Genomic DNA, 22,226 nt, shown 5'->3' on the forward strand with positions numbered 1-22,226 from the left:
GCCTCCTCGTGGTCATCGAGTCTCTCTTCATGTCGGTCTACTTACGCCGCAGCACACCTGCTTACTTAATCAGCTCATGTTTACTACAATTCATATTGCTACCAAAGCCGCTCACCTTACTTCGTATGACATTGCTGTGTTGCTATCGCATTCATTGCTTCGCCCTTAGGGCGAAACTGTGACATTTTTGTAAAAGAAGGAACATAAAAACTGGTAATCTTCAAAGTGTAATCGAAGAGTGGCAATAACAAATGACCATATAATCATACTAATCATACCAACCAATAGTCATATTAACAGCCTGTAATCTTTTTATTCACTTTCAATAAAACCGGTTCTCATTCTGACTGAAATAAAATTAAGAGCTATTTTTCCTCTTAATGAATGATTAAGGCTCATTATGCAAGATTCGGCCTTCAGTACGAATTATAGTATCATGGGAGCTGAGAGCCGAATCCTATCTGGAAGCTGAGAACCGAGTCTGTACATGTTATTATACTAACTATGATGTGTCTGCGAGCTTAAAATTCATGAAATGCACTCCGCTGCATTCGCGACCTGAATAATCAATGTACAGCGGTGTTTTCTAGTATCGCCGCTGTTTCTTAAGCTGAACGCGTCTACCATAATCTAATCTGGATTGCAATTTTCATAATCACATAGGGTCTCGCCGCAAGAAATGCAAGCAAAAAAATCAATAATAAACACGGCTACACGAGACTGCACGCCGACCGCGCCTCCGACGAAATTCTGTAATAGCACATTTGCTTCCCAACCTACGAAAACCTTTCAGTTTTCTCTGCTAGCTAGGAAAACGGTCAGTCAAACTCAACGTTTATAGAACCTGCGTCAAAACTACTCTTTTTGTCGTCGCAAGCGGTCGCAAGGTGCGTTTAATCAGTGAGCAACGTTGACCCTTGTCGCCTTGCACTTGACGCGAGCCTGCGCCAACCGAGCTCCCATTACAAGTTCCGAACAGTCCTGAGATATTAACTGCACGACTGCCTGAAGAGGGAAATTATTGGTTGGCTAGGTAACTCAATATTTGCGCAGGATAGTCGCAACTGCAAGTGAGCTGCCGCCTTCGCTCGTATTCTGTCGTCTGCTACATAGAGCCTGTTGCTGCGGTCGCGCCACCTGTAGCAGAAGTCGTTCTTGTGCCGCTTCAGGAGTACAGCGGAGGCGGAGAGTTTGTCAACTGAAGCAGGTTCTATAAACGTTGGCTTACAGTGCAGCCGCGTGAGATGAAATACCGGTTATAATGTGGCTTCCGCTGGAAAATCTCGCCGACAAGGGCGGCAGCGAGTACGCTTCTCAACGAGGTGCGCCCACCAATGGAAGAGGAGATCAACGAGGGCGATGCGGAGGAGGAGCGAGCATGAGACGTGTAGCATGAGTCCAAGGGTGATAAAATCGTCGCCGCGCGCCGTATGTGCGAGTGAAAGCGCGCGGGGGACGTGAGCCATGTGAGGGAGAAGGGCAGCAGGAAAGCGGATTTCGCCTCGGCAACTCCGCCGCTTCGGTAGTTCCCCTCACCCTCTCTCGTAGCTCCCTCACTTTCGACTGTCACCGTGCGCGCCCGCCACCGCTCCAGCCGGCCCGGCGCCAGCTCGATCCCCGAAGTTTCGTTTTCTGCCGTTATCGGGAAGCAGGCGTTTGCCGGCGTGGGCAGTTTCGTTGTCCGGCCTGGGACAACACCGCTGCTTCCCTCTGCGCCATAGCCGCAGCGTGCAAGGTCAACACGTGACTAGAAAGTAGAGGAAGCATAAAGGAGAAAGAAGGGTTCACTGCCATTTTCTACGCGTGACTACGGTAGTGTGGCTGAGACATCGGCACGTACACGCATGTTCCGGCGCAACGCAGAATCGGCGACCTTGCCATGTGAGAGAGAGTGAAATTTCCGCCGCATTCTTTTTTTTTTTTTCTTATCTTTTTTTTTATGTTCGCGCGCGACATTGAGGGGTCTCTATGGCAGTGCCGGAGTAATGCCGGTCGGAGGCGCCGCCGCGTGATTTGGTTCGAATTAACGAGATTCGACTGTAAATTGAATGCACGCGTTCTAGTCGCCTTCCTCGACTGTCGCATACGCGTGGCGGCTCAGTGCACATGTTTTGCATATGTGCGGGCCTTGAATATTGTTGCTTTGGTTATAGTGCGGTACCGCTTATAGTGTGGATATTCGCGACTCCAGTGACTTACGTTATAAGCGGTCTACACTGTATCTAGGGTATCAAGAAAACAACAAACAAATGCTTTCTATGTCAACACGCTTTTATTTACTGAATGAATCGACAGAATCATTTTTCTATTTGGCACAAAAGCAGAGGAGGCCTCCCGACTTACGTGATGACGCGGCCACAGCGCGCATCTTGATCTTAGACACTCTTTTCACTACCGCGTGCACATCCCGAATATTTTTTTACCCGTGTCGCCAGATCGCCGCCCATCGCGATGTAGACAGTGCTCTTCATCCTCGGCAGCTTTGCACTGAGTCAAACCGAAACTATTGTTTGCCGCAACCGCTGTCGATACGATCATGGACGGCAACCTTGCGGTTCTGAAGCCGTGCGGCTGACACATACACTGAGTCAAAACGAAACTACTGTTTGCCACAATCGCTGCGGACGAAATCGCGGCCGCTATCGACGCTATCATGGATGGTGACTACGCAGTCATGAAGGCATGCGGCCAACACAGTGCTATGCGCGGCGGTAAAGGCAAGAATAAATTGAGGCTTTAAAGGCGCAAATCGGCACGAAGCGTTCCGGTGTTGCTGTCTTTCCAGTACGATTTTCACTGATGACCATGGCGATGCGAACTGGCGATGCGAAATTTGGTTAGCGTTCACCGTTTCGGTGAACGCTAAAACCGTTTAAGCTCTATTGCATCGCACATTTGCGGCGCTCCGCCAGCCCAGCGCAGTTGGTGCAGTCCATTTGTGTTTCAGAGGGTGGCGCAGCGTAGAGCTATGGGCGCAGCACATTCGTGTTAGGAGGGGTGAAAGGGCAACGGGATAGATGCGCGCGAGGCTGGCTATGCGGCGTGCAACGGCTCACAATTTTTTTTTTCTCTTTTCAAGGAGTTCGCATTCCATTCCCTTTTAGCACGGACACGAAGTAGTCGGGCCGTTATAACTGATGATGCGGCATGGGGGCATGGTAGTAAGCGGGTTATTTCACCATAGAAAACATACAAAAGTTGACAGTGCAGCAGCTTCTCATTGTTATAACTGATATATTGTTAAAATCGGTGTCGTTATAACTGGGTTCGACTGTATATAACGGAAGTCGGTAAATCTGCAACTTCCTTCGTTATATAGAATCTTTTTATACCGAAATTCAACCTATTATGCAAATGAGTATAGTCCCCAATGGATTTTTCTTACACGGAAGGAACTGCAAAATTTTCTGAATTATCGGGCAATTGGAAAAGGCACACTTGAAAAAAAAAAAAATTTATATTCTTGAATTTTAAAGTCTGCCTCGAAAGATACGTTTTTATGCCGTGTCGACAATGTCTTCACATTGGTGGTATGAAGCGAAACCAGCCACGCTTTCACGTCCACTCCGCCCTCGTGGCTGATAGTGATAGCTGATGCGCCCGCTGATCATCGGCAATGCACGATGTTGCCAGTCAATAGAAAGCGCACTGCTATAGATTTGGAAACAAGTGCTTCAAACCAATGAGGCGATAGGCATGAACGTGCTTGCATCAGAGAGTGATGGCGACAGCAAAGACGCAGACACCAGTCAGAACTTACCGGGCGGGATGCCTCAATGTTGTCCTCGCAGGAGGCCCTGCAGATGATTCAGTTCCTCCTGAGCTTCGTTCACACGAGGGACCTTCACGAGGGTCTTTCGTGAGAGAAGTATGTTGGCAAGCTTCGCGTAAAGGAAGCAAGGCTGACGGACATGGGGTTTTCTCGTGCAAGCCAGATGCTTATGGCGATCTCGCCCCAGCGAATTTCTCAAGCTGAGAGGCTGCTGCGGCATGCTTCCCGCATTTTTTAAAAAGCCCCTTCTGAGGCCACCTAAGCAATGCCTCGGTGGAGACCGCGTGTCACTTGCCACCCGTGACACCGCTTTGAAGTTGTTATAGCAGTGCCATTCTTGAATGCCGACAGCTGTGGCATGTTAAACGCTATCGGAGCGCGCAGGAAGCAGAGTTAAATAGTTAAACGAGTCAACACAATCAGCAGCCGAATGGAGGAAGGTGGTAGTGAAGGGCATTGGCCTCCCCTTCATTATAATTTTCTCGCAACAGCTCTGCCATCCCCTTATTTTGATTTTTTTCATGCAGCCCGATTAGAACAATTATCGATTATATAACAATGGAACTTTCGTGGCACCTGAATGTTGTTATAAGTGGTTTCGACTGTAGAAGCACATTTCGTTATATTGAGGTTCTAAATGCATGGCTATAAAAAGTTTAATATTTCGTTATATCGAGAATTTTATCATACTGAAGTTTGTTATATCAAGATTTAACTGTGTGTGTGTGCACGCGCACACGCGCACCAAGTGAACGTTTCTCCAGATGATCCAGTTGTTTGAAAAGCATACAAAAGAAACGAAAGAATGTGCAGATAGTGTTTCTTCCAGCATGTTTCTGCCGAGGTCCGACCTTTGTCACAGAAATCTCTCTCTCAATTACCATGACGTAGAGGGCGTGGCGTACGTAGACGCCGCGGAATACAGAGAACGCAAAGGCATGTCCGTAGTAGCGGTAAACGCGGACGGAGAACCCTTCGCGAGCGGCACTGTGAGAACGGACAACGCCGAAGTTGCGGAGGAAGCCGCCATAGCATTAGCGGTGGCCTCCACGAAAGCGAGAGTTATCATAAGCGACTCAAAAATTGCAGTTCACAATTTTGCGAAAGGACGCATCTTGCCAGAGGCGCTCAAAATTCTAAATAGTAACAGCGACCGTCATCGCGGGACGACCCAAATTATTTGGGCACCCGCACACTCCTCTCTCCACGGCAACGAGGCAGCTCACAACGTAGCTCGAGAACTTACTCGCCGAGCAAGTGAGCCCGCCCAGCCGGGAACGAGAGGAGACCGCATGGTCAGCTACAAAGAAATAACCGATTACTATTGGCTGGGAAGGGCCCGGTACCCACCAGCTCATCCCGCGCTAACCAGGAAACAGGCGGTGTCCTGCAGCAGATTCTATCCAGGGCAAAACAACGAACAATGCAAATTATCTAAAGGTAGGGCGGATCTGCCACATATTCTATGGGCATGCTCGAAGGCGGCTCCTTTCGAGGGCCGCAAAATTCAAAACCGGCAGTAGTGGGAGACCCTTCTGCTCAGCTCAGACCAGCAAGACCAGGTCTGGGCCGTCCAGCTAGCCGAGGCAGCCGCTGAGACCCAGGGGATCTCGGCCGTCTGCTAGGCGGAGGGAGGCTGCGTCCGCTCTCGTGAATTGCTGGCACCATTAAAGTTGAATCTCTCTCTCTCTCAATATATATGTAGAGAGAGAGGAATGGGGGGTTGCCCTCCCTCCCCTCACACAGACACTCGAAAAATAGTAGCTACGCCACTGATTTTCACTCAATTTCTTCTTTTCTCTTTATCCATGCACAGCAGATATCACAATCCAATCCACTGTACCGGCTGTAATAGTGCACAGGATGAGAAGATATTAGATTACATGTCCATGCAGCTAGCAACACTCAAATTTTGTGCTTTGAGCTGCTTATAGGTATTGAAAAAAGTATATGTAGACTAGGACATGCAGGGAGGTAGAGCGGCGATGGCATTTTTAAACCATAACAATATGTGTAGAGAACCATTAAGGTTGTTCCCTGCACAATTGTACAGGATCGGGTAGGTTTTGCACAGGATTGCTCATAATTGCACAGTGTCATACACAGCTATTCACTGTGTATGGCTCTGTAAGCACTGACATGCGCACAGATCTGGGGGGTTTTTTCTTTAACCCCTTAACTGCCGATGACAAGTTAACTTGTAATTAATTTGTCAATTTTTGCACATGTGGATGCGTTCAGTTTCTTATAATTTTGACAAGAAATAATACACAATAATTTTCGGCAATATAATTTTTTGCACTTCTAAAAAATTTTTAGGATTTTGTCATGGCAGTTAAGAGGTTATGCTCATGATTCTATTATTCTCTGTTGAAAAATTGTTCTGCAAGTACCTCCATAATTATGGAATGGTTATTTTTGAGTTTGCATTTAGCAGCTGCTTTTGTTTGTGTTAGCATACTATCTTTTTTTCCTTAATTGGGTTAGATATCAGTCTGTGTATTATCATTAAAGTGTGGTATCTATGGCAAGTAATTGTTGTGCAAACACTGATCAAAATATTTGTGCCCATTTAGTTTAATATTTCTTTTTTTAGTCAATAATTGGCATTATTTTGGTTTAAGAAAAATTTTATCTTTCAAACGCTCTTGCACTCTTTGTCTTGTCACTTAATATCTTGGGGGTTTATCTTTTCCTAGGCTTGAGGAACAGCATGATAACAGCTGCTATCATTGGATCCCTGTTCTGCGGGTTGCTCGTTGTGGTGGCTGTCAGCTGCTCATGCCGGCTCTATGCACTGCGGCTGGCACAGCAGCAAGCAGCAGCTGCTGAGGGTCCTATGGACTCACCTCCTTTGTTTGCGGACAGTGCACCACCGGACTTCTGGTTTCGAGAGCCTCCACCACCATATGCAGTTGCTGTTGGTGACCACAGGTGCGGAGCATTTCTATCTGCCCTTTTATCAGCTTCTTTCAAGATTCCAACAGATTTATTTGAATTACCTTTATATTACTAGAAGGATATTCCCAAGTTGCTTTCTGCATAAAAAAAAAATATGGGGTTTTATGTGCCAAAACCACAATCTGATTATGAGGCACGCCGTAGTGGGGACTCTGGAAATTTGGACCACCTGGGGTTCTTTAACGTGCACCTAAATCTAAGTACACGGGTGTTTTCACATTTCGCCCCCATCGAAATGCTGGCCGCCGTGGCCGAGATTCGATCCCGCGACTTTGTGCTCAGCAGCCCAACACCATAGCTACTGAGCAACCACGGCGGGTTTGCCATAGTGATAAAAGGCATTTAAGTGCGGAAAGGACTTATTCACAAGAGAGGAAACGTGCATAACTGCTCAATGGTTGGTGTGTCCAGTTGCAAGTTAGCATTTGTGTGCGTGCTCTCAATCATCTGCACTCACTTTTTTCCCCCTCAGTTGCCTTCACTGCCATGCTAAACCAACTAGAGTAAACGTCTGTTAACTTGACGTAGTCAAACAGGGGGGAAATAAGTTGGAGGGGGGGGTATTTCACTGTATTGGCCATGCATTGCGAATTCAGACGTTCAAGTAATCCATGTTCATAAAGCTGCTCTCTGTGCGTAACAATACTTGATGTCATGACTCGAATCTTAATAATTTCTGCATGTGCTACGTGCAGAACACTGCATAACCAGAGAGCATGCAGCCATGCTTGTGAGCACCCACGCAGTTCACTTATGATCACGCTGCCAGTCATGGTGCACATGCGCGATTGTCGCTTGTGACGATACTGCTATGGTAGTTTCACTTCACTAACATTGAGAAATGCAGTGAAGTGCTGCCAAGAAGGGTAAAAAATTAGTGTTATTGGTGAGAAGCTGCGGCTCTTTACGGGCATTCATGTGTGTAATCTAGGCAAGCTACGTTCCCCTTTCTGCTTCCTCGCTTTCAATCCTGCAGGTTCATCCGACTTTGACCCAGAGTCAGAAAAATGAAAAAAAATAATAGTAATAATAAAAATAAAGGCTGAAACCTATATTGGTGGCAATTGCCACATTTTTTTCTTTTCTATGCCGTTGTGCTGCTGAGCTCGAGGTCGCTTGTTCGATCCCAGCTGCATCAGCGGTGTTTCGATGTGGAAAAAATCCAAGAATGCTCATGTACTTAAATTTAGGTGCTTGTTACAGAACTCCAGGGGGTCAAAATTAATCTGGAGTCCCCCACTACGGCATACCTCATTCTCAAATCGTGGATTTGACACGTAAAACCCCAGAATTCAATTCAGATCTTATGTAAACAAAAAAAAAGTGTGAGACATGCGAGAACTAGTCACACGCCGTAGCAGATTCCCCGCAAAACTTGTCCCGCCAGTCTCACATGAAAACGCCAGTGCGCACTCAGTTTCCCATTCTGGTACAGTCGACTTCCGTGAATTCGATCCTGACGGGACTGACGAAACTGGTCAAATTATCCGGTAGGTTGAATTAAACAAAAGGCAGTAGTAGTATAAACTTTATTTTGTCCGAGATGGAGTTTAGGGAGGAGGGGAGTGGGACGGCCCGTCCTCTTTTTCCTCAGGCGGCGACCAGGCCTTGTGCTTTGGCGGCGTCTTCGGCTATCTGGATGACCCGGAGTTGGAGATCCAGGTCTGAGCTGAGCAGTGCAGTCTCCCACTGCTCTAGGGTAGTGATGGGAAGGGGAGGCAATAAGCTAGGGGGTTTTTTGTACCTTATCAGGGGACATGCCCACATGATGTGATGAAGATCGGCTCTACGTGCGCATAATTTGCAATCTGCTGTATATAGCCCAGGATAGAGGTGACTGTACGTCACTGGGTTTGGGAAAGTGTGCGTCTGTAAAAGGCGCCAGGTAACTGATTGCTTTTTATCTAAAATTTTGTGAGCGGCAGGGTAATGCCTCCTGCCCTGGCGGTAGAATTGTAGAATTTCCTTGTAGGATACCATCCGGTCCCTGCCTGAACGGCGGAGGGATTCGAACTACTCCTCGCAAGAGGTTGTCGTGCGGCCGCGGATTGCCAGTTCTCACGCCGCACTGTGAGCAGCTTCGTTTCCCGGAAGACCGGAGTGCGCCGGTGCCCAAACGAGTTGCGTCCATCTGCGCCGGGTCTCGGGTACCCTAGCCAGAATTTTGAGGGCTTCAGGCGAAATGCGCCCTTTTGCGAAATTTCGTATAGCTGTCTTTGAGTCGCTGACTATGAATTTGGCTGCGGAGGAAGCGCACGCCAAGGCGATTGCGACTTCCTCCCCGACCTCCGGCGAGGTTGTAATAACTGAGCTTGCAGCGATGATTTGATTTTGCTGATCTAGTACAGCCGCTGTCATAACGTCTCGGTCACGATACTCGGCAGCGTCTACATAGGCCACGTGCTGAGAGTTTGCAAAGCGTTTTTGTAAGGATTTGGCTCTTTCCTGCCTGCGCTCTTGGTTATGCAGAGGGTGAGTGTTCTTAGGTAATGGTGGGACGTGTATGTGTTTTCTTAACTCTGTGGGAATGTCCCGCTTTGGTCCGAATTGGGTGTTGTATGTAATCCCGAGTGATTGGAGAATGTGTTGCCCCGTCGGAGAACGCGAGAGTCTCTCCAGTTGGGCAATTCTTTGGGCTTCCATGAGCTCGTCAAGAGTATTGAGTACTCCTAGAGCCTCAAACTTTTCGTTTGCGGTCGTAATTGGTAGGTGTAGAGCCTGCTTGTATGCTCTCGTGATCATGAGGTTAATTTTGGAGCGTTCATCATTCTTTAGTTGCAGGAATGGGCTAGCGTACACTATTCTGCTTATGACAAAAGCCTGTACCAATCTGAGTAAATTAGTTTCTTTCATGCCGTGGTGTCTGTTGGCGATGTGTGAAATGAGTCTTGTTGTTTGATGTACGTGCGAGTCTAGTGCCTTTATCACTTCGTTGTTTTGTCCATTGGCCTGTATTCTGAGTCCAAGGATCCTGATGCTCAGTACTATTGGGATGTCCTGGTCGTTAGCTTTGAGCATGATTTGAGGGGGTGTGGTGACAGTTTTCCTGCCTCTGCAAGTGGGTCTATACAGAAGTAACTCTGACTTTTGCAGGGAGCAGGAGAGTCCTTTAGGTGTTACGTATTCTGTGACAACTTCGATCGCGCTTTGCAAAGTTTCTTGGATTTCTCCGTCACTCCCTCCGGTTACCCAGAGTGTCACTTCGTCTGCGTATAAGCTTTGCTGTAGTTTAGGGATTTTAGCTAGCTTGCTTGGTAATTCTAGCATGGCCATGTTGAAGAGGTAGGGAGACAGGACCGAGCCCTGGGGTGTCCCTCGATTCCCGAGCGAAATGCTCTCCGAGGTTACCCCACCGACGGTGATTGTGGCTGTCCTGTCTGTAAGAAAGTCTTTTATATAATTGTATGCTCTGGAGCCAACTCCTAGTTTGTTTATCTGGGTTAGGATGGCTTCGTGATGAACATTGTCGAAGGCTTTGGTTAGATCAAGGCCAAGAATGGCCCGGGTATCAAGTTCTGAGCTGTGATCACCATCTATTATTTGGTGCTTAATCTGAAGCATAATGTCCTGCGGGGAAAGCTTGGGTCTGAATCCAATCATCGTGTGAGGGTACAGGTCGTCCGCTTCCATGTGTTTGTTTAGGCGAGTAAGGATGATGTGTTCCAGAAGTTTCCCTAGGCAGGAGGTGAGCGAGATGGGTCTTAGGTTCTGTAGCTGCAACCTCTTGCCCGGCTTTGGTATCATGACAATTTTAGCTTCCTTCCACTGTTGAGGGATGTGGCCAGTCTCCCAACACTTAGTCAGATACTTAGTTAGTGCTTCTATGGAGTCATCGTCCAGGTTCCGTATACTAGTTTTGTTTGTTACGCCGTCCGGACCCGGAGCGGAGTGCGTTCGTAGACCGTGTATGGCCTCACGGACTTCAGCTTCCGTGATTGGTTCGTCGATTATTGGGTTTGGATCTCCCGTGTAGGCGGGTAAGGGCATTTTGGAATGGTTTCCGATGTATAGATTCTTGAGTTCGTTAATTAAGTCTGTGTCTGATCCCGGGTAATTATGGATTATTTTGCTGAGATTATGCCCCTGCATAGTTTTACTGCTCTCGGGATCGAGTAGACATCTAAGTATGCGCCATGTTGTGGCCATGCCTATTTGCGCTTCCATTCCATCACATGCACTGTGCCAGTTTTTCCGGGTTAGCTGGTGAGCATAGTCCTCAATTTGTTTGTTTAAGATCGATATGCGTTTGCGTAGGGATCTATTCAGTTTCTGTTGTTTTAGTCGTCTTTCCAAGCTAGCTTTTGCTTCCCACATGTGGAGGAGCTTGGCATCTGCCGCCTGGATATTAGCTTCTTCTGGTATGGTTATGGTCGCCTGCTTAACGGTTTGTCGTAAGTTGTCAACCCATGCCGTAATGTCTATAATCTCAGGAACGGCAGGTTCGTTTTTGTTTGTTTGTAGTTGCCTAAAATTGTCCTAGTCCGTGATGTGGATTCGTTTGCCGATAGGTTTGGCGGGTCCCGTTCGGATTTTGGTGGCCGCTATGAAGTGGTCACTTCCCAAGTTTTCTTGCGTGTTGAACCATGTGGCGCCTGACACGTTTTTGGTGAAGGTTAGGTCTGGTGTAGTGTCCACGCAGACACTATTTCCTGTGCGTGTGGGTTGTGTCGGATCTGTGAGCAGCGTGAGTTGCTCCTGCTGCGCATCTAGCCACAATTGATGGCCTTTGCGGTGATCGGTGCGATAGCCCCATGCAGATGAGTGTGCATTGAAGTCTCCTAGTATGACAAGTGGTTGTTTGTTTGCAATGTGTGCTGCTTTCCGGAATAGATTGAGGAATCTGTGTTGCTGTTTAGGCTTGCTGTATACGTTGAGCACAAACAGGCTGCCAGTTCCTCGCTTTGCCGTAGGAATAATTTCCACTAGGACGTGTTCTACCGACACAATGCCGGTCTCGTGTATGAGTGCCGGTATGTTTTGTTTGATTAGCGTAGCAATTGGCGCTTTGCCTGTGCCCGATACATCGGAGCAGAAGGACGCATAGCCTGATAATTTGGCCTGACCCCCTGTCTCTTGGAGGGCAAATATTTCTGGAGCTTCGGAATCCTTAGTTTGTAGGAACTGCTGGAGATTCCCTCGCTTGCGGCGGAATCCCCGGCAGTTCCATTGCCATATGACATACATAGCGCTTTTACCGCTATTCCAGGCCATCGTTGGTCGGGCGGTTGTAAGGCTTAGTTACTTTAATGGGCCCTACGCTAGGCCTTTGTTGGGCGTTTTCGAGGACTGCTATTCTGGCATTATAATTTTCGGCAAGGTTTGTTATGGTGTGGAATGTTTTATGCATTATCTCGAATTTGATATCAATGGCCCTGGTGATTTCCTCTATGATCGTCTCTTCCCTGATGTTACGCTTAGAGGTGCCAGAGTGGGCGGTTGTCCCTTGGGAAGGAGGGGATTGTTCTACCACTCTGCGCTTCGCGGGTAGGCTCTCGGTATCAGAATCTGGCTGCGCGTATTGTGTGGTAGGTTCTGCAACTGCCGGAGGTGCATCTATCTCTATATGGACAGTTTCTGGTTCTGCGGGTACAACTTCTTTCGGCGGTGTCGCCTTCAGTTGGGCTACCTCGGCCTTGAGGGCCTTATTCTCTGTTAGTAGAATTTCGAGCATTTGTTTGATTTTAGTTAGCTCGCTGTCGTGAGATGAGGGGAGTGTGGGGTTTTCTATCTTAATGGGTTCGGACTGGGAGACTACATTTGCCCAGCTCACCTTGTTGTTATTGGTTGAGGTCTTGCTTTCTTGTTTAGCTTGGGGTCTATGTCCCAATGGGGATCTTGATCTGGATGCCTTGCGATTGGCGGCAGTGTCCCTCGATTTTGATCGGGATGGGCGTTGGGCTGCCGTTGTCTGCTTGCCTGCTTGACGTGGCAACGATGGGTCTCTGCCGCCGCCGCCGCTGTGGTTGTGCAAGGTTTGTTGTTGTTGTTGTCGCTGTTTTTTCCCACTGGCGCTGTTTGATGAGCAAAGGCGTCTGAAAGCATCTCTGGCAGCTCTTGTCTCCCGTGGGGTGATCTTTACCGCACAGCGCGCACTTAGGGTTGCAGCTGTGATTGTCCGCGGGGTTTTGGGCACCACAGTCTTTGCACTGTTTCTTGTCGGGGGTAGGGCACACGTCCGCGCGATGACCGATCCGGCCGCAGGCTCCGCACACTTCGACTTTTTTCTTGTGGAGGTAGCAGCGGTACTCGGCGCCTCTGTAGTAGACGTAGAAGGGTACATTTGGGCCTTCAAAGATGATGATGGCTCAGTTGGTGTTGCCCATGCGACGGGCCTGCAGGATGGTAGGGTTCTTCTTGTAGATGAGACTTTTGGTGACGTCCTCCGCAGTGTCGTAGTCCGGAATGTTGTGGATTACGCCTTTGTAGGTGTCTGCCGGTGGGGCGGCGTAGGCTGTGACTTCGTAGTGCTTGTCTCCAATTTGGAGTTCCCTGATGCGGTTGTATTTCTCAGCATTTGCCATTCGCGGAGTGCTGATTACTATGGCATTTTTTTCCACGCAGGAGCGATATATGTCATCTTCCGCCTCTGCAATCGGTACTGCTGCGGCTCGCAATACTTCATCTCGAATTTGCGCATCACTTAGTTTTGAGACATTTAGCCCGTCGCGGGGCCGTACGATGATCTTTATATCTTCCCTTGGAAGTTGTGACTGTCGCGGCGGCTTCGGTTTCTTGGTGGCATGCGCTGCGCTCTGGCACGCACCAGAACGCGCTTCGCCAGTGCCAGTTGTTTTGCTTGTTTCATCAGCCATTATGCTGAACTGCTCTATAGCTCTACGGCTCCTATTGCGGTGGCTGGTAAGCCAGCCCGCTTCTTTAGTTACTTCTTCAGGTGCAATAGTTTCTCCCTCTACTTCAACGACGTCCATGCCTTGAAAAGAGCTTACCCGGTGGGTCGGTGGGGTGGTTGACCCGCCCTCGGTGTGGCCTTGGGGCTCCGCGTCGTCCGGCATCGTGCAGCTGCGGCGCGGCGAGGCGATGATGCCGTAGTCTTGGTTAGGGCTGGCTGTCGTTCGGTGTGCCCGAACGGGTGTTGGGCCGTAATGGCCCTCCCGGTGGGCCGATGGTGATGAAACTGGTGTCCAGCGAGAGCCTGTAGCTTCAGGGACCTGACACCGTAGGAATTTTGGTCGGAATGTAGTTTGCACGCCACAAAAATTGGTTGTTCACGGAGCTCATGCGAGGTACGTTCGCTCCGGTTCGCCCCCTGGTGGCAAGCAAAAGGCAGAAAAAAAAAACCATCAAAACCCGCCTTGATGCACTTGGCAGTATTGCCTTTAAAGTTAGCTTCGCCGCAATAGTCTTGTTATGCGGTCAAGCATACTAAGCGGGGAAAGGTGCCCCTGTTACGGGACATTGCATGGTTCCTTAATTTACACACTCACATGTGCCCTCTCCGGTCACAGCCCTAAACATCCCCTCGACTTTCCGAGTTTTTTCAAACTCTTGTTTTCTTTCTGTTTGCTAGCTTTCCCAAAACACTGATGGTTTTTCTCCACTTCTCGGTGCACAGCACGTGCGCGCGCGTAAAGGAACATAAACTAGGTCCCGTTATCAGTTTCATATACAAGGCACACATGGTGGGCAAAATGAGGGCTCTGAATGGCTGCCAGTATGCTTATTGCGCATCAGGTGCTCGTATGGTGACTGGAGACAGCGTGTGCACGCCTCTATAATGAATAAATACGTACTATGTCCTCTGACAATAGCCTCTTTCCATTCTTGGTATTCTTCACTGCAATAAATTGTGTATGCTTCACAGCATAACACAGCTGCATTGCAGCGAAACTGACCAATCAAGTTTGAATTATTTGGTCAAAGGCCAATTTTGAAATTGAAATTACGGAAGTTTGGGCCCATAGACATATGTGGGTGCAGGCCAGGACCTTCGGTCGCTATCAAATTAACCTTAATTTAATTAACCAAAGTCTACTGTAGCACCATATCTTCACCCGGGTCATCAAATGTGGGCCACATTCACAGCTATCGTCACCAACCCTATTGCAATAAGCAGCTTCACCTATCTGTTTCACATTTTGTGAGGCGTAGTGCTGTCGGAAGTCTCCTGCCCGCATTTGATAGGCAATAACTCAAACGCACCGCCATTCCCCGCTACAGGCAGCTCGAAATAAGCGTCATGTTTTGCTCTGGCAGCATCGTATTCTGGCTTCCCCCACCAGCTAGATTTCGTTTCGGTTTCCCATCGCTGTATTAACCCTTTTAAGGACGATTTTTTTCATCGTATGCAATCGCCCAGGGTAAATTTTTTTTATTGCAGATTTCAGTTCTTCAGAGGTACCTATTTCGAAAAAAATGTACCATAATTTTTCTAGGGTGACAGTAAAGTGAGAGAAAGATATTTTGCGTTGGTATATATGTACTGTTTATTCATTAATAACAACAATAAAAATAGGAAATAAACTTATAAGAATTAAAATTTGATGCATTGTTATACACATAGTTCAAAGGCCTAGTCCATATCGAAGGAATCGCCGCTCGACTCATTTGCTGTAGAGCAGCCGGCCCGCACGTCCAAAGCATGATCGAACTGCGTAGGTGAGCACACCCAAGAAAACTGCATGGTTGTGCGCCCGTCAGAAAAGCAAAATCTGGGACAAACTTCCGCTAATCCTTCATCTTATTACCAACCAGAGGCAATTAGTTTTGCGAGTCTCTAAAAAAAAAAATGTATGCACGGCGGCATCCTTCGTATGCGCACCCCTGTGAGCAATAAACGAGCGAGTAACAGGCAGACACCCTTTGAACGATTAGTAACGAGATAGCCATCAGTTCTGCGAGCGCAAGAAGCCGAAAACGCCCGCAGAACAAAAGCGAAACTAACCAGTGCGCTCCCGCGCGCGCCAATTCATGAGCGGAGTAGTCGCACCCCGGTACGGACGGCGCCAACCATATACGGCATCAACCATTTTGGACTTGTTTGCGGCTCCGTATATTAACATCATTGACCCTGAAAGGTTTAAAACACTACACAATAGGAAAACGATGCGCGTCTTCTGTCGCTCGACATGCGTCGGCATCTCGTGCTGCAATGCTTCTCACCGAGTGGGCCCGTAGAGACTTCCCACCAAAATGCCCCGCTCGAAAAAGCTTGCCAATGCCGCAAGAACAATGCGCGTCTCGGGCCGATTAGGTACCACCAGTTTGGCACGCGTCGGCGTCTTGTCTCGTGCTGCAACGATTCGAGCAAAGCTTTGCATTACGTAGATGTCAACTACAGTTGAGTCTGTCAAATTTTTTATTGACTTCGGATTGTGCGATTTCCCAGTTAGTATGTTCTTTCTCACATTTTTTTTCCAAAACATATGAACATGGTTCTACTGTACTTGACTAAGAGCTGCACTCATGTGAGGGCTACACCCACAATTTGTAAGCTCGAAATTCGAAAAAAAGAAATGTTGAAATCAAGAATTCGAAGACTGAAGAGAGTGTGCGCCAGACATCATTGTGAAAAGCGCTGATGTCACAGTCATATCTAGTGCCATGGAGGGCACTGAGGACGAGTCTGTATCCATGAGTGTGCCATCGAACCGAATCTGAGCAGTGATGACAGCAACAGTAGTGAGGACTATAGACAGGCACCAGCTGCGTGGCGTGCTTGCGTGAACAAATATATGCATTATGAAAACAGCAGCGTTCACTCTTTTTGCACAAAGAAATCAAGAATATTACACACGGTCAAAAATATTAGACCATAATGGCCCACCCTCCTGTGTAAGGGCTGCACCTCGTCAAGATTGCAAAAAAAAAAAAAAAGTTCAGCTCTTCAACGAGTACATACAGTAATATTGTGGTTTTGGCATGTAAAGCTTCAGTTAATTTTTCTTCTCTCTCACTCCCATGTGTTAGACATTTCTTGTGTGTTGGGCACCAAGGTTTACTAACTGCAAGGGTTATCCATCAGCAGCAGCCTTTCCCAGTCAGTCAGCATTTCGACAAATCCAAACTCTACTGGGAAACGTATTTGAGATGAGGGAGTGGAGGCTTTGTGCTGCATATGGAAGCTGATTCTACTCTATAAAATTCTTTTCACTTATCTGACATTTCAAGATATATGCCTGCTCATAGTATATTGGTGAATGTCTTGCAAGGCAAAGCCAGTAATATTTTGAGTGAGAAGGACAAGGATCATTTCATACCAAATATAAATGGATACACATAAGAGCTAACACATTTTGGCTGCAAGGGGTAGTTACATGGGGGACTTTATGGGGTTCAAGTAATCAGCCAATAAATATAGGCTTTATATATTCCTGTATGACTCCAACTATCAATTATCAAGGGTATCAAGAAAACAACAAACAAATGCTTACTACATCAACACGCTTTTATCTACTGAATGATTTGGCAAATTCTGTTTCTATTTTGCACAAATGCAATGCGGAAGATGCAATTCTCGTCATCTCGTGACTGATTAGCGCTCGCAGCGGCAAAGGTCTCGCAACTTCCTTCACAGCTCAACTGTGGCACACCAGGGGCGCGCGTCTTCATCTGAGACACGCTTTTCACTACCGCGCGCACATCCCGATTATTTTTTCGCCCGTGTCACCAGGTCGCCACCCATCGTGATGTCGACGGTGCTCTTCATCCTCGACAGCTTTGCACTGAGTAAAAACGAAACTATTGTTTGCCTCAACCATGGCTGCTGTCAACGCGAGCATGCACAGCGACCTTGCGGTTCTGAAGGCGCACAGCCGACGCACGGTCCGAGTCAAAACGAAACTACTTTTTGCCGCAACCGCTGCGGACGAAACCGCGGTTGCTATCAATGCAATCACAGATGGTGACTTCGCAGTTTTGAAGGCACACAACCGACGCACGTACCGAGTCAAAACGAAACTACTTTTTGCCGCAACCGCTATCTACGTGATCATAAATGGCGACTACGCAGTCATGAAGGCATGCGGCCAACGCAGTGCTATGCGTTCCGGCAAACGCTAGAATAAAAGTTTAAAGGCTCAAGTAGGCACGTAGCGTTCGGGTGTTGTTGTCATTCCCGTACAATTTCCACTGATGGCTATGGCGATGTGAACTCCTTCGCTTCGTTTTGGTGGACGCTAATGCTGTTATGGCTCGTTCACACATTTGAGGCGCTCCGCACTCGCCGAGCTCCGAAAGTTTTTTACAACTCCAGCATCGCGGAAAAATCACTCGAGGCCACGAAGTGCACTAATTACACTTGGATCTTAAATCCGTGACGCTGTCAGTTTGAACTGTGCTCCAGAAATTAATCAGTTCGCAACATTGTCCACGCGCAAGCTTTCGTCGTTCCTACCAGTACGCTTACACGCCCTTTTACGCGCCCATACAAACTTTTGCTACACATGTCCGCGATAGTTGCCGGCTGATCGCCTGTGAACCCAGCTTCACGTTTGCTGCCTTCAGCGCAGCCTGTGCACGTCGTCTCGCACCAAATCTCAGTGTATTCGTCTACAGGTACGAACATATACAATAGAACCCCGCTGGTACGTTCTTGGGTGCTGCATTTGCCTTGCTGTTATGTCGTTTTCGGCTGGTCCCGGCATAGCTCCCATAGGACCCAATGCATTGGTAACCCTGCTGTTGCGTCGCAACTGTGGGACCACTCCCGCATCATACGTTGGGAACGGCCATGTTGACTTTCATGTCTCTTGGCTTGGTGGCTTGACGATGGGATTACCCGCCGTGGTTGCTCAGTGGCTATGGTGTTGGGCTGCTGAGCACGAGGTCGCGGGATCGAATCCTGGCCACGGCGGCCGCATTTCGATGGGGGCGAAATGCGAAAACACCCGTGTACTTAGATTTAGGTGCACGTTAAAGAACCCCAGGTGGTCCAAATTTCCGGAGTCCCCCACTACGGCGTGCCTCATAATCAGAACTGGTTTTGGCACGTAAAACCCTATAATTTTTTTGACGATGGGATTGGCCACCCAAAGTACCGGGGGCGACACTTATGACATATTTTCGGTTTCCACTGGCAAAAGCATGGCCTTTGACTTATGTATTTGCTATCTAAAGATGGTGTCTATGACGCGTTATGGCCCTAAAATTGGTTTTGGCGCATAGCTGTACCAGCTAAAGTCCAAGGGCAATTATGCCGTCACCACGCGCCGTATGGGAGCTGATGGGCGTGGCTAAATTACGCGCGCGCAAGAAAGAAAAGCGGTGCGGAAGCGCACCTTCTTCCATCACGCTTGAGGCACTGGGGCGGGGGGGATAGGGGGCGGCATTGTACTGTGTCATCAACTGCGTACTGCGCGGTCACGTGGGCCGTATCTTGAAAACGATCTGCGTTTGAGGCAGAGTCTAGGCAGTGTAGGTGCGTCGGCAGCTCGTAGCTTTGTGCTTGCTGTGTGTTCTTGGTGCTCAGTTTGTGTTGAAGGGATAGACAGCACACAGGTCACATCGCTCGCTGCTGCTGCCGTGCTTCCTCACGCCAGCGCTTTGACAGTGAGTGTCCGCGCTCATCGAGTGTGATGTGTTCATGTTTGCTGTGCGCACTGACACCATGCTTGTTAATACGTGGTCTGTTAGAAAAGTATGCAACCTTTGGCCGAAGAAAAAAAACTGGCATAACTGGAGCGTTGGAAACCTAATCACCCTCAAAGTAGTCTCCTTGGGACTCCACACACATCTCCCAGCGGTGCTGCCATTGTTGGAAGCATTCCGAGAAGGTCTCTTTCGGAATGGAGTCTAGCTCAGCGGTCATTGCAGCCATAATGTTCTCCCTTGCCTGAAATCGCGCTCTCTTCAATGGCCTCTTGATTTTGGGAAACAGCCAGAAGTCTCAGGGGGCCATATCGGGAGAGTAAGGAGCCTGTTGAACTACAGGAGTCTGGATTTTCGCCAAAAAAGTCTGAATCAAGTGCGAGGAATGTGCAGGAGCATTGTCGTGATGGATGCGCCAATTTCCTGTTGACCACAACTCCGGTCTCTTGCGCCACACAGCATCACGTAGGCGGCGGAGGACATCCCTGTAGTACTCTTTGGTGATTGTTTGACCCTGTGGTGCGTACTCGTCGTGTACCACACCGCAGGAGTCAAAGAAAGCAGTCAACATCACTCTGACATTGCTGCGCACTTGGTGGGCCTTCTTTGGTCTTGCTGACCTGGAATGCTTCCACTGTGACGACTGGGATTTAGTTTCTGAGTCATGCCTGTAGTACACCCAAGACTCGTCACCAGTGATTATGGTGTTCATGAATTAGGGGTCACTGTTTGTGGAATCCAGCATGTCCTGTGAGTCTTCAACACGAAGTTGCTTTTGCTCCACCGTGAACAGCTTCGGCACGAATTTCGCCGCAACTCTCTTCATGGCCAAATCTTCGGTCATAATGGAATGTGCAGAAAAAGTGCTGATGCCCACCTCTTCCGCAATTTCTCGGATAATCACACGAGGGTCCCGCATCACTACAGCGTTCACTTCGGCAATGACCTGGTCATTTCAGCATGTTGATGGCCGACCGGAGCGTGGCTCGCTCTCCACCGATGTGCAGGCGTCTTTAAACCGGTTGTGCTGCTCATAGCATCGTCACCGAAAGCCGTCTGAATCTTCGGAATGGTTTCCACTTGGCTGTCGCCCAGTTTCTGGAAAAATTTGATGCAGTAGCACTGCTCCAGTCGCTGCGTCATTTTCCTTGCAATAAATAAACTGACAAGAGCACTGCGCACTAGCTCACTCAAACGCTGCGTCCCAGCGACTGACGCTATCGGCAGGCAGGAAAAAATTTGCGCATGCGCATGAAGGTTCGAGGTCGGCTGATGCAAGCGCGCTTTTTTCATATCCATCAGGTGTTCGCAAAAATAAAATAAGGTCGGATACTTTTCTAACAGACCTCGTATAGTCAATAAGCGAATGTTTACAAGTTTATATGGACGATGAAACTACTATCCTTACTTTCTATAGCTGTCTACTAATTTGCTATCACAATCAGTGCTTCAGCTTTCAGGCGAGACTGCGACTTTTTTTAAAACCTAAGAATTAAAATTGTGTGCAGTTCACCACTACTCTCATTTCTCAATTTTTCCTGTTTCCCAGCTCTTACATTTTTTTTTACAGTCCCGTGAAAAACGTATCAGCGGGGTTCTACTGTATCAAGGGCAACCTTCCCGCAACAGCATACTGCCCGACACTCCCGCCAGCTAGGCCTAAGCAGCACCGTCTCATTTGAAGTCATTGGAAGTCTCATTGGACAAAGTTGCGGTTTGGTGCTGAGTTCAACAAAATGCTTTGCAGTGGCTGTACTTAGAAGGTGGTTGTATGGCACTTGGAAAGCAGAGGAACCACCTCACCAACGAAAGTGCAGCCATATGTCCCGTTGCATGCTTCGATTCCCGAACACACGCTGCTGCATAGTGAGAGACACGCCAGTGGGAAGCACAACGCATTCGCGCGTACCGGGCCTGCACTATGAACTATACCTCTCGCATTCATGAAGCTGAGCGCGTCACTAGTTACCTCACTGCCAAAGACACTTCTTAGCCGGACCAAAATGCTCTACCTTCGGCGAAGCTGCTCAACAATAGGACGCCGCACGCGAAGCGAGGCCTCAAGAAAGCCGCCGACCCGCAAATAGTGTGTGTCTTCCGCGGCAGCGGACCGTGAGTTAGCAAAGCGATTTACAAACAACGCTTTCGGCTTCGCTTGTACAATTTGCAAACGCCTGTGGTTTCTGGTGCATTTGCGCAGTGCTCCAATGTATGCAATGTAGTGTCTCTGGGAAACCTCTCCCGGTCACGAGCCATTCTACAACTTCACTTCAAGACTTCACTTCGTATTTAGCTATTAACAATGCTTCAAAATGCGCAAGTTGGATGTGGCTACTATTTGTCGGTCAAGCTGGTGCAGGACAAAGCCGATCCGCACCACCTAGCATAGCCAGACAGGAGCACATGAGCGCGAGCACACACTCAAGCCCTGTTGTGCACGAAGCACATGCTGCGCATATGCTCTGCAGTTGCATGTAGCTGCAGTCTGCTATGTAGCGTCGATACCGTGGCTGCCGCAGGGTGCTGTGACAAGCCCACTCACTGAGCGCACTGTGGCTTGCCGAGGACTGCCGCGACTAGGCGCCAAAATTGGAAATAGTGGCATGGACATGAACATCCAAAGTCAAATTTGAGCTGCACGCCACGGTGGCGTTCAGTAGGCCAAGCGTTGTGGTCACGGTCCCCTCCACCGTAGCCTTTGAAGTGCTAGGCATTGAAGGAGTGAGAGCACCACAAAAGGGATCTTTTATTGCCAATAACTCCTCTTTTGCTGCCTGCAATTAAGTACGTTTTGCAGCAAAGTATCTCTGAAAAAGTCTGTTTTAACTTCAAACGTCAATTTCTTGACTTCGATAAAAAGGGCTTAATGTATGTGCCCTGAAAGATTTTTTCTAACTAATCATAGAATGGCCTCACCATTGAAGGATGCTGTCTCATGAATCTCATG

General features: G+C 48.3%; 1 protein-coding gene and 1 pseudogene across 2 annotated transcripts in view; one reads left to right on the forward strand and one right to left on the reverse strand.

Moving 5' to 3' along the window:
* Nucleotides 1-22,226, forward strand: part of LOC119435596 (low-density lipoprotein receptor-related protein 3-like) — a 53,131-nt gene that overhangs the window by 22,687 nt on the left and 8,218 nt on the right. For both annotated transcript variants that reach the window (XM_049672753.1, XM_037702390.2), the window contains one exon: nucleotides 6,472-6,706. In XM_049672753.1, coding sequence (XP_049528710.1) covers nucleotides 6,472-6,706 — 235 coding nt within the window. The remainder of the gene's footprint in view (nucleotides 1-6,471; nucleotides 6,707-22,226) is intronic.
* Nucleotides 11,931-13,995, reverse strand: LOC125947606 (uncharacterized; annotated as a pseudogene).

Source organism: Dermacentor silvarum, chromosome 1 (genome assembly GCF_013339745.2).
Source record: "Dermacentor silvarum isolate Dsil-2018 chromosome 1, BIME_Dsil_1.4, whole genome shotgun sequence".
NCBI classification, from domain to species: Eukaryota; Metazoa; Arthropoda; class Arachnida; order Ixodida; family Ixodidae; genus Dermacentor; species Dermacentor silvarum.